The sequence below is a fragment of the Heptranchias perlo genome, chromosome 31 (assembly GCF_035084215.1).
Source record: "Heptranchias perlo isolate sHepPer1 chromosome 31, sHepPer1.hap1, whole genome shotgun sequence".
Taxonomy (NCBI): Eukaryota; Metazoa; Chordata; class Chondrichthyes; order Hexanchiformes; family Hexanchidae; genus Heptranchias; species Heptranchias perlo.
Window position 1 is genome coordinate 22,974,523 of NC_090355.1, and position 12,997 is coordinate 22,987,519.

The 12,997-nt window shown below is 40.7% G+C and overlaps 1 protein-coding gene across 2 annotated transcripts in view; it reads left to right on the forward strand.

Moving 5' to 3' along the window:
* Positions 1-12,997, forward strand: part of LOC137300575 (multivesicular body subunit 12B-like) — a 130,754-nt gene that overhangs the window by 26,828 nt on the left and 90,929 nt on the right. For both annotated transcript variants that reach the window (XM_067969739.1, XM_067969738.1), the window contains exons 4-6: positions 2,782-2,878; positions 3,467-3,596; positions 7,948-8,082. In XM_067969739.1, coding sequence (XP_067825840.1) covers positions 2,782-2,878; positions 3,467-3,596; positions 7,948-8,082 — 362 coding nt within the window. The remainder of the gene's footprint in view (positions 1-2,781; positions 2,879-3,466; positions 3,597-7,947; positions 8,083-12,997) is intronic.

Sequence of the window (12,997 nt, forward strand, 5' to 3'; positions counted from 1 at the left end):
CTCTGACTCTGGCCTCTTGTGCATTGGTGACTGTGCCTTCAGATGCACTCGAATTCCCTAAACACCTTCTGCCTCTTCACCTCCCTCTCCTTTTTAAGACCTTCCTGAAAACCTGCCACTTTGCCCAAGGTTTTGGTTACTTGCCCCGAATCTCTGTGCCTCTGTGAAGTGGCTTGGGACTTGTTTTTAAAGGTGCTATTTAAATCCAGCCTGTTGTTGAAGGACCTCCCTTTCAGGTTTATTGTACCCATTCAGTCAGTTGTATTTTTGCTACCTGCTTTTGAACTGCTCAACCAGATAATCTTTTATAATAAACTTGTATTAGGAATAAGTATTTGAAGGTACATGTAGGCCTTTATCTAATTTAGGGTACAATCCCAACAATAAAGTCACTAGTGAGAATTTATTTTTGATTCAATGAGTTTTTAGCTCATTTTCCCTAAAGGTATAATGAGGCCACAAATCTGTTTAAATGACACCTTGAACAAACTGGATGAACAGCAAGAATTCGAGACTGGGCGCCTGAATGGATACATTTACTGTTTAATAGTTGTTGGCGGCATCACCTTTATTTAACCTTTTGATAGCTTGGGCCTTTTCCCAGAAATAGACTTCAGCAGGTCTTGCTGGTAGCCATTTATGATCATTCAAGTGACTCTAACGTCAGCAGGTCCTCTTCAACATCCCATTCCCACACCACTTAAAAGTGTAGTCTTTGTGCAGTTATGTTGGCTTACATATTATTGATAAGCTATTTGTTTTAGTCAGAAGTACCCAAATGCTTTTGTTTTGCCGGTTTTATAATAAAAGTGAAATTTATGCTCTGTTCAGGCTAGATAAGCAAATACGCAAATGTTCGAATATGCCACAATGTAAAGGCAATATTTTTTTTGCAAACCTTGAAATATTATAGAAGAATAACACAAAACCAAATCATTCTTACATTTCTGTAGCATTCCTTGGTTACAAAAAGATATTTCAGGGTGGGGAAAAAAAAAGTGCACCTTGGCCAGGAGGGGGAAAAGAGCAACAAAGTTACAGGGGCAAAAGCATGATTAAAGAAACTGGTTCTAACGTGGCTTTTAAAAGCAGGCAAGGTGTGGAGGGATTTAGGAAGGTTTCTGACTCAGAACAACCTCCAATGTTGAAGCAGGTAACTAGAAATGTACCAGTGTCAGTGGGTGTGTGTAACTTGAAGAGTTTGCTGAGGTAGCATGACACATGGCCTTGGAAGGCTTTTGAAAGGAAGGACAGTGTGCTAAGGCACAGAAAGCTGGTGGAGCTTGGCAGGGGCAGAGAATAATGAGGGTGAGGACGTAGGCCACAGTGTTCTGAATGAGTTATGTATGGAGGATGGAAAAACTGAAAGATGTGGATTAGCATTTTGGCAGCCAGGTTGGAGCTCAATTCTAAGGGGGGGGGATTTTAACTGCCAGTAGATTTTCGGCAGGACACTGCTAGTTTCAGGTGGTTTCCAACTCACCTGTGGCAGTATGAGGCTATGGTGATTTTAACCGCTGGGCCTCATTAACTTGCTACTTCAGGACTTTACAATTGCGGTGCTGTCCTGCTGATCTTCCATTCTCTGTAAACTTCAGCTCATCCAAAACTCTGCTGCCTGTATCCAATCCTGCACCAAGTCCCACTCACCCTTCACTCCTGTCCTTGCTGCTTTACATTGGCTCCAAATCCCCCCATGTCTCCAATTAAAAAAATTTCATCCTCATGTTTAAATTTCTTCATGGTCTTGCCCCCACCCCCCACCCCAAAATCTCCGTTCTTCTGGTTTGATCTTTTCTACATCCCTGCTAGCATTTGCAACCATGCCGTCAACTACCGAGGCTCCACCCTCTGGAATTACCTGCTAAAGCCCTCTGCCTGTACCCCTCCCTCTTCTCTAGCCCCCACCCCTTAAAACCCACTTCTTTGTGACCAAGCTTTTGGTCACCCAGTGGCATAGGGTTAGCTTCTATATGTATACTGGTGACATCCAACTCTGCCCCTGCATCATGTCCTTCGATCACCTCTGTGCTGTCAAATTGCTGGTCTATAAATCCCTCTATGGCCTTCTCCCACCTTACTTTCATGGACTCCTCCAGCTGTATTACCCCTCCTGGATGTTCTGCACCTCTGATTCTGGCCGACTATTATTCCTTCCCTCTTTTTGCCCCACAGTCAGTCGTAGAGCCTTCCATGGCATCAGTCTTGCTTTCCAGAACACGCTCCCTCGACCTCTCCACCTCTAATATTTAAAAAAAAATCTTCTCAAACCCATCCCTTCATCGAAGTTTTCCGCCCCATTTCCAGGTTAGGACTGGTAGAACTTGTAGGATTTGTTGCTTGTGAAGAAGTATTCCTGCCGGTAGATGCTTGGTGGATGTTGATGGTACGGAAAGATAAGTCTAAAAGAGGAAATGTGGCTGAAAAAGTAGTGTAGATCTAAGAAGGAAAATTGTTGAGGGGGTGGGAGAACTTTTGACTTGAACCATATTTGTGTAAATTTTCATGTTCTTTCCCAGTTGCAGGCAGTGTGAATCGCTGCTAACCCAGCTGACAGGCTTATTACTGCACATTTGTTTATGACAGAAACCACACTGTTTTCTCATTGGTTTTGACTGGGAAACTTTTATAGAACGTCCAATTGATTTCTAGTGTTTGCTTGGTAGATAGAGGTTATTTGTTTCTGTGTCAGAGAAATAATGGAATGTTATGACATTGGCTATCCAAAATATTGTAGCATGTGTGACGCCTTATTTCTTCTCTCTCTTGCGGCTTTTAAAGAGCCATTTAGGGAATGTGCTAGTGGATATGAAGCTGATCGATTTAAAGGATACTTTACCGGTGGGCTTTATTCCTATTCAGGAAACAGTGGACACACGTAAGTTATGGGTTTTACGTGCTGCAGACATGGTTAAATAGTATTGGATTTTATCAGATGAAGGCATGTAGCTTTAAAGTTTTGAATTAGGAAAAGTTTATCTCTTATTTCACGGTTGTTAAAGCACAACAGTGGTTGTAAATTATGTTCTTTCACAACTGGAATTAAGCCAGTCCTCTCTGACTCTTTTGGTACTGTGTCTTGTTTATAGCGGATTAAGGTTCAAATTAAGTTCTAGACAAAAATACACAATATTTGAAAGGAACTGCCTGCTATATAGTCGTGGTGAAATATCAGACTTTGACAAGAATATCAGAATTATAAGAACCCTGGGGGTGGGGAGGAACAGTCACTTTTTCTCCAGTTGGTGTAATAGGTTGCCCTGTTTCATAACCTGTTTGTAATAAATTAACCATTAGAATGCTTATGTTATGTATTATAAAAGTGTACAATTGTGTATGTATAATCAGGGTAAGAGTGAAGAAACTGCCTTTTCCATTTTCAACAGCCATTGAATGAATCATGCTTAAAAGCAATTTAGACAATAGGTACCTATTTATACCATTAAAATTATTATATTTTAAATAGAAGAGCCAGCTTTCAGGAAGAGAAGGTTGTGCATCAAATTCATTCCTCGTGACTCAACTGAAGCTGCCATTTGTGATGTAAAAATCCTTGGCAAATCTAAACAAGCTCCCCCTCAGTACACCTTCATAGGGTAAGTGATTTTAATTTGATGATCATACTGTGAAAAATGTGTAAGTGTGATCTTATAGTAATATAGCAGAATGATTTTTAATAAGTTTAATTTGTGCATTGCAGTGCAGTAAAATGTACTCAATAAAATGTGGCAGGTTGTACTTATGAAGACTGGACTGTGTCTGGATGTATGATAGCTGTTCATTTTCAGCTCCATTTTTCATTACTTTGTTTACTCTGCAAATTAACTTTTTTAAAATTTAAACTTTTATGCATCATTTGTGTTTTCTTTCTGACTTGTGTAAACTGAATTCTAAAACCTTCAATGCTTTATTTTCTTTTTCATTTCTTCATTTGTTGCTTTTGCATTATGGTGAGAAGTAGTATTAAATTACAGTCTAAGAACCTGGTGAATGTGATAGTGTGAGTCAAAGGTCCTGTTTATCACATTGTAGTTTTCCAAGGATTAGGAAACACTTAAGGGAAAATATTATACAGTGTATGTACTATCCCAGAATGGCTGTGCTCCTAGATTTGCTGCTTACACAGAAAGTAATGGTCTAGCTTTCCAGTTAAGTGGAAGTCTGGTGAGAAAAGTGGCTTCAACAGTTAGAAAAATTTAGCAATATGCTTACACTTATATTTCCGTGCTTCAATAAATCCGTTCTTCGTGGGGCTTGACTGAATTATAGCAGCGCAGGTACCAAGAGGAGGACATGCTTTAGTTAAATATCCATCCTTATTACTACAGGAGTACTGAATAAGCAGTGTAGCAGTTAGTTCTTCATCCTGCAGAACTGATGTGCAGTGCAATTGAACCTAAGCCTTAGTATTTGTTTTAGTAAGTCATGGTAACCTATGACATGACCTCTCGCATTGTATGAAGTCCAGTAATCCTGCAGTAGGGAGTGTTTTTTAATGGGCTTTTGCCTTTTTAAAAAAATTGACATTCAGCAATGCATAATATATTCCACTTGTTTTCTCCTACCACCTCTTTGAAAGCTTAATCATAAAATATTATTTTACATCTGTCTAGTGGAGCACTAGGATAATCCCTTTGCCAAGTGGATTGCTTCCACTGACTTGAGCCAACCTGCATCCCCTCTGAGTGCACCTGCAGCACAGCCCGTGTATATGGCCTGTTTTCACATTGATAGCAAGATGTTTTAAAAATATTTTTGATATTAAGTGGTATAACATCAGGACATAAACTTTCAATGGTAAGTAGCCTGTTCAGATGCTTGTACTACTTCTGTAAGATGACGACAACTTGCATTTATATTGTACTTTTAATGTAGAAAAATTTCCCAAGCCACAGGGACATAAGGAAAAATGGATGCTGAACCAGAGGAGGGAAGATTAGGAGGGGTAACCAAAGAGGTGGGTTTTAAGGAGGGCCTTAAAAGTAGAAAGGGGGGTGGAAAGGTTCAAGGTTTTAGGAAGGGAATTCAAGCATGGGGCTTATTTGGCTGAAGGCATAGCCATCAAGAGTGGGGTGAAATGAGGGATGATTACACAAGAGATGAGTCAGAGGAATGAAAAATTTGGGTGGGAGGATTGTTTTTGGGTTTGTGGAAGTTCCAAGATAGAGACGAGTGGGGCTTTGGAGAGATTTAAACACTAATTTTAAATTTCAAGCATTGGGGGACTGGGAGCCAGTGTTGGTGAAGTAAAGAGGGATGATGGTGGAGCTAGACTTGACGTGGGATAGGATACAATCAGCAAAGTTTGGACGAGTTAAAAATTTACAGCGCATGGAGGATGGGTAGCCAGTCAGAAGAGCATTTAAGTGATCAAGCCTGGAGTTGATGGGCATGAATGAGGGTTTCTCTGGCAAATTGGCTGTAGTAGGACCAGAGGTAAGTGATGCGGAGGTAGAAATAGGCTATCTTTGTGATGAATATGATATGGGATCAGAAACTCAATTCAGTCAAGTAGAATGCTAGGTTGTGAACAGTCTGGTTCAGCCTGAGACCACGACGAGGGTGGAGATTGGAGTTTGGCTGGGGCTGAAGGCAATGGCTTCGGTCTTCCAAATGATTAGCTGGAAGAAATTACAGCTCATCTCAAGATTAGATATCAGACAAGCTGACTGACCGCACAGGCTGTGGAGGGTGAAGAAAGGTGGTGGAGGGGGAGAGATGGCGTTGTCAGTGTAGTGTGGAAGCTAATCCCATCTCTGCAGTTGATGTTGCCAATGGGCAGGATCCAGACATGGAAGAGGAGGGGCCCAAGAATGGATCCTTGGGGAACTCCCAAGATGATGGTGTGGGGGGTGAGAAGAGAAGCCATTGCTCGAGATTCTCCACCTACGATTGGATAGGTGATGGTGGAACCAAGTGAGGCTGTCCCACTGAGCTGGATACTGGAGGAGAGGTGTTGGAGGTGGATGGTTTGATGAAGATTGTCAAAAGCTGCAGAGAGGTTGAGGAGAGAGAATGCATTATGGTCACAGTCATAGAGAAGGTTGTTCAAGACTTTGGTTTGAGCCATTTCAGTGCTGTTGGATGGGTACAGTTCTGATTTGAAGGGACTCAAACAGGTGTTTGTGGAAGAGATGGGCTCAGATTTGGGAAGCGACCACACGTTCAGTTGGAGCAGTAAGGGACACTGGAGATGGGGTGGTAATTAGCGAGGACAACTGGTTCAAGGGTGGTTTTTTTTAGGAGGAGGGCGATTATGGTGGTTTTGAAAGGGAGGGGAGATGGTGCTTCTGGAGTGGGAACCATTTACACTGTCGGCTACCATGGGGGCTAGGAAGGGAAATTGGGTGGTAAGGAGTTGAGTGAAAATGTGATCAAGGGAGTAGGAAGTGGTTTTCATGGACAAGATGTGTTGGTGAGGGCACAAGCAGAGAAACTAGTGAAAGTGGGATTTGGGGCAAGGGTAGGCGAGGGGCTGGGAGGAGGCTTGGCTTTGTTGGCAAGAGGAAATGGAGGAAACAGCAGCTGAACAGTTGGTCTCTCTTGGTAACCAAAAAGTCTATGAATTCCTTGCACTTGCTCGAAGAGGAGGCAAGGGAGATTAGAGGAGGGGGGCAGGGGAGAGGAGTTTAGAGACGGTTGGTTGTAGGAAAAAGGAGCCTGGGGTTATCTTTACTGACTGACGTTCAAATAGATTCTGACATAAATTATTGTTGCCAATCATTTTTCTCTTTTTGATCCTTTCTTTCCCCCTCCTCCAATAATACTGTTACACAAATTAAATCTGTCACACTTTGGCTAAATACTATAAGTTTTCCCTATGCCCACTTTCCTCTGGTAAAGGTGCCTTTTTGTTAATCAATTGCTGATGAGGATAACAAAGGGGAAGAAATGTTGTGGAAGCCACAAGTGGGGACAGCAAAAGAAAATTAAAAATGGCGTTAGAAAATAAAAAATACCAGCGTATTAAGAGGTGCAAAAATCTATCTTTAGTGTTCGGAAATTGGATTGTGACGGGGATAGAGAATTTCTGAGGAGACTGCAAGAGGCCTATTGAGAAAGACAGTAATTAAATGTTTTTCTGTGAGATTATCAACTTTCACAATTTTTTTTTGTATGTCTTGAGTGAACATTAGCACTGAATCAACTAGCTTATGGTACTTGTGGAATTGAAGCAAGGGCTTAGTTGCAAGTGTTTTTCTTCAGATCATATTTTGTGAAACTATATTGCTGAGCAGGAAGATGGATGCCTATTAAATGCATAATTAAAACAAAATAATTTTGGATTTCTTTATTCCAAATGGCTGTTAAAATCTTGCAAGATTATTGGAAGACTCCGAGGTTATTGGTCACTAACACTGAGTTGTTAGTGTAATCTGATAATTGAATCTTTTAAGGCACACTTTGAACAGAAATTTGTATGTTGACTCCAAATGACATGTGTATTTATATTCCTCCAATTTCAACATCACTGTCATGGGAAAATGAAAATTATAGTTCCTTGACCTGATAGGGTAGGATAGTTAACCCCATCCATAAATCTGCTTTGTATTTGGTGGGGAGAGGTAATGGAGTTACCCATGTGACATGGGTCAACATCAGATTTTCCTGCTGCACTGCGACATCACGAGGTACTGAACTTAGCATGGAAGCAGAAAATGCTGGAAATGCACAGCGAGCAAATTGGCATCTGAAAGCGAAAGGTTAATGTTTCAGATGTGACCTTTTACCAGTACTCCACTTAGAAGCCTGGTTGAGAATACAAAAATTCCACATAACTAGAGAGTGGGAGTTTTGAGCTTTGGCCCATCCTGGTTCTTGGAACTTGCACCCCCTGGATTCAATGGTACTCTGTTCTTGGCTGCAATAATGATAGTGATACTAAATCATTTTAGCAAACAAATTTATTTCTAAAAAAGTGTACCTTGCTTTTTGTGTAATTCTTAGGGAATTGAACAATATGGGAATCTGGTACAGAATGGGAAGGGTTCCGAGGACACAGGAGATGTCAACACCGACTACAGCGACAACTACAGCCCTGACATCCTCATCTTCACCGAGTCCTGCTCCTAATCTCCCCAGGTACTGCTTTATAAAAATGATGGGAGGTCCACTGCATGTATTGATCACTCTTTTGTGGGAAGAATTTTCTGATGTGAGTCCTAATTTTTTCCCTTAAAAATTTTGCTGCTATAGGAGCCTGCCCAGCAGTTTGCTTTATTTCTAGTGGTAAACCGACAATGTGGGTTTTGTTTTTTTCCCCCCAAGTGAACTAAATATGGGATTCCTGCCATTGTGTATGATGCTGGACTTTGTACACAAATTACCGTGAAGTGGGGGCAGAGGCAAAGACTGCCATGAGCCAACTCATCTACCAGCATCTGTGCTTTTTTTTTCTTTATTCTTGACCTTGTCCTGCTCTTTGACTGCCAAGGGAAGCAACATATAATGTATCCATTGAAAACATTTCTGTGTTTGACATGGATTGTAGCCAATCAGGAGGAATTGAAGTATCAGCAAAGGGAAAAAAAAAGACAATTAATACCAAATTTAAGCACCACCCAAGTAGTCCCAATTGAGCCATAGACGAGCAATATCAAGGCTAGGCTCCTAACGAGTTCTTTGATATTTTTAATGTCCTGTTATGATTATGCTTCTGAAATGCATTGGGATGTTTTTCTACATTAAACATGCTCTATAATTGCAAGTTGTTTCAAATGTTACTTACATGGGATTGTTTTCATCCACCTTAAATGGCTGCTCAAAACAAATTGACAAATTTATTTTAATATTTGATTGAATTGTTTCTGCCAGTTGTCAATTTGGGATTTGTAGCTTTGGGGTGGGGTGGGGAAGGAATGAGTGATTTGGTTGCTCAGTTGTCGTCCAAATCAAGTGCAATCGAGCTTCATTCTCCTCTACCAACTCCGTCCACTACTCCAGGACTATCCTGCACAGCAAAGATAGTCCCAGCTTTTTTCCACTGCCAACCTTCTCCATAAATCTTCACTCCTCCCCCTTCCACACTCGCTTCCAGCAACAAGTGCAGGGAGCTCATTGACTTCTTTGTCATTAAAATTGAGACCATCTGTTCAGGTGCCTCTGTAGCTTCCCGAAATGGCACTAATCAGAGTTGTAACTGTAACTGTCACCATGATACATGTCCTCCTTGACCTCCCTGCAGCCTTTGACATGGTCAATCACTCCATCCTCCTCCAGTGCCTCTTCTCAGTTGACCAGTTCAGTGGGACTGCCCTTGCTTGGTTCTACACTCTCCTATCGAATCGCAGCCAGAACATCAGCAATGTCTTTAATTCCTTTGCAGTCCCCCAAGGACCTATCATTGGCCCTCTCCTCTTCCTCATCTACATGCTGCCCTTGGCGACATCATTTGAAGACATGAGGTCAGCATGCACGTGTAAGGTCTACCATTCCACCATTTATCCTTACTCCTCCACTGCCACTGTGATGTCAGACTGCTTGTTCAACATCCTGTCTTGGATGAGCCACAGTTTCTATAGCATAACATTGGGAAGATCAAAGCCATTGTCTTCTGCCCTCGCAACAAACATCTTGCCCTCCCCAGCCACTGTGTCAGATTGAACCAGACTGTTAGCAGCCTTGGCATTGTATTCGACACTGAACTGAGCTTTCAATCTCATATCCTCTCCATTGGAATGACTACCTGCTTCTGTCTCTAACATCACCTGTCCCCATCCCTGCCTCAGCCTGTTTGCTGCTGAAACCCTCATCTATGCCTTTGTCACCTCAATACTCAACTATTCCAATGCTCCCCTAGCCAGCCAGCCAGCCTCTGTTAACTTCAGCTTGTCCAAAGCTCTGCTGTCCATATCCTATCTCACTCACCTATCGCTCATCCTTGCTGGACGTACATTGGCTCCCAGTCCCACCAATGCTTCCAATTTAAAATTCTCATCTTTGTCTCTAATTGTCAGTGTGTCCCTAATTGGACCTTGTCTTCTCAACCAACTTTTCTATACTCCGCTTGAGGTGTATACCGAGGAATTAATCACCCCAGGGCTGATGCACTGTGATTTTCATTTGAATTCACCACAACAGTGGCGTAAATGTTGTTCAGAAATCGCAGTATAAATCTGCGAAATTCTTAACTGCTACTGCATTTTTATCACATCTAACACCGTGGTTGTTGAGCAGTAAGGTGATGTTTTGGCTCCATTCTAGAGCTGGAGTGCACTAGAGTCTTGGGGACGCCATACATCTGCTTACTGGATTCCAGCATTCTAGGGCAGTAGATGGTGAGTTGTTAGGTATTACTTTGGTGCACACTGGCAGGTAAGTAGGTACAACCTGGCTGCACATATTCGACTTGGTGCTTCTGTTTATTGCCTTGTGTTTGGGGCCATTTAGAACTATTTGAGACCACAAATGGAAAAGAAGGAATTCAAATTGTAAATTTTTAGTATTATTTTTCTTAAAATGTCTGCCTCACAGTTTTTGTTAAGGTGTTTAATTTTTCACTTCAGTACTACTATAATCAGAGGTTTGAGGTTAGCTGGTGACTAGCAATGAATTCAAACATTAAAATTACAAATTTCTCTGTGTAAGCTGTATTTGTTCCCATCTTTACATTTTCTTCACAATTTGGAAATATTGGCAGCAACATGTTTTAAGCATTCTCATATAGTTAAGCAGCTGTATGGCAAACAAATGATTGTATCTCAGTCTTTATATGGTTTTTAAAAAAAATTGGAATATTTTGGTAACTAATTTAGAACTGAAATTAAGAAACTAGTAGGCATGCAAAAGTTTGATTTGGAGTAGACTGATACTTTGTATCCTTCAACTTGCACGTCTGTTTCGTTAATTGGTTTTCAACTACTTTCAAAGATTACAGTTTAAATATTGTGTAATCTTAATTGTTAGTGTTCCAAAGCAAAAATGTATCACCAAAGCCCTATTTTTGTTACTTCAGCGCAGTGATTTGTAAAAACCCAGAATAATGTTATGGAAATGCTGTAGTTCAGGCAATAAATTACTCTTTTAGACTTTATGGTTTGGAATAAAAAAACTTTAAAGTCCATTTGTGTTCACAAGTAGGGTCACAATAAAGATTTCATGAGCTACAGATCAGTTCTTCCAGTTTTTTACTAAAAATGTGTTGTACCCCAAAGGATTGAAGAAAATGCTGATAATTTTTAGTTCCTTATGAAATTCTACTTAGCTTTCAGTCTTGTAAAAACCTTGTCATTGACTAGAGCAGAAATGTCTGTAAATGTACTACAGGGACTAGAAGTTTGTGGTCTGTCTACTAAATGAAAAAAGGAATTAGTGAATGATTTTTTGCTGTGTGTATAGTCACCTGGGATTGACATTGTAAACTGGGTTATTAAACTGAAGGTGATAAAGGAGAAAATATTGATCCTTTTGGCTTTGAAAGTATGCAAGGCTCTTTTGTTTGTCTGCATGGACTGTATTTCAAAATTATTGAAAAAGCACACAACCTAGTTTTCACATCTCCTCTTTGAGGTTGTTTATTTCCTAAATCAGTGCCGGCATTTTAATGCTGGAATATTTGGTTGCCATTTCTCCCAGGTTGTAGAAAGAAGTTTAGATATCAGTTTAACAATGCCTTAAATCTAGTACTGACAGTATAACAGTCTACTCGTTCAACACTATTTCATTTCAGAATCTTTAAATTAATTTTAAGAAAATAAATTACATCCATATAGTTTATGAAGTTTGGCACCATGTACTTAAAGAGGAATACATGGATACAAATGGACAGTCAGTACATTGTGCACACATTGCAACAGTACATCATAGGGGTCAGAATAATTTGGCAACTGTCCCTGAGGTTTGGCTGGATCAGGGGCTATCACGGGTATGGTGAGGAGCCATGTAGGTGTGAGGCATTATGCTTTGTGGAGTTGTATGTGAGGGTTAATAGTTTGTTCATTGACTGTGACATTCTTTGGCATTGCGCACTGTTCAGGGGGTGCCCAAGTTTGTGTGGGCTTTCAGGAATGGGTTCCAGACTGCCTGGTATTCAAATTTCAGGTGGAGTCCATACGTTCTCCTTTCTGTCAGGTATCCATCCCAAAGATGTTTCACAAACATGTTTGTTTTAAACCTTACTATTTAAAGGTGCCAGGATATGTGCTGCATATCATTGTTGTGTTGCTTGATGCTGTATGATGGTAAATTTCAGGTATGTTGCACAAGAAAATGCAGCCTTTTTTGTTTGGACCAGTTGAGTCCCTTTTTGTTTTATTTCTGGATGATGTTTAAGTTTGTAAAAGTTTAAACATTGTATGTTAATATTTAATATAGATAAATGTATCTATACATTTTTGCAAATGGATAGGGCTAATGCCAAGCATGTGTGTACCATGCAGGGTTTCGAACCAAAGTCTGTAAAGTAAGAAGGATACCTAGTTGTTACATTACATGAATCTCTAAAGGTTTGCGACCAGTGCTGCAAGGCTATAGCAAGGCAAATAGACTATTAGACTGTATTGCTCGGACGGTCCAGTATGAAATAAAAAGCACTGTATTGTCCTTGGTTCGACCTCATCTAGAATACAATGTCCAGTTTTGGTCCCCTCATATGGTGGGTGATATGGAGGCCTTGGAAAAGATTGACAGGAGAACTGCTAGATTGATACCTAGTTGAAAAGCCCTTAGTTACCACAATAAATTTAGAGACCTAGATCTTTTTACTCTAGAAAAGGATAGACCTCGGGAAGATTGAGTTCTTCACAATCACGAAGGGACTCGACAATGTGCATGTGGATAGACTATTTGAATTAGATAAGCTGGAGAGAACTTGGGGACATTTGTATATGTTACATCAGTGTAGAACTAGCTTAAATGTCAGGAGGTTTTCCTTTTCGCAGCAGGACATTACCTTTGGAACAAGTTGCCAGCTCATGCAGTGAGTGTGGATTTGCTCTAAATGATCAAGAAGGAGCTGGATGAGCTCCTGGCTGAGGCTGATATCACTGTGTACAAAAGG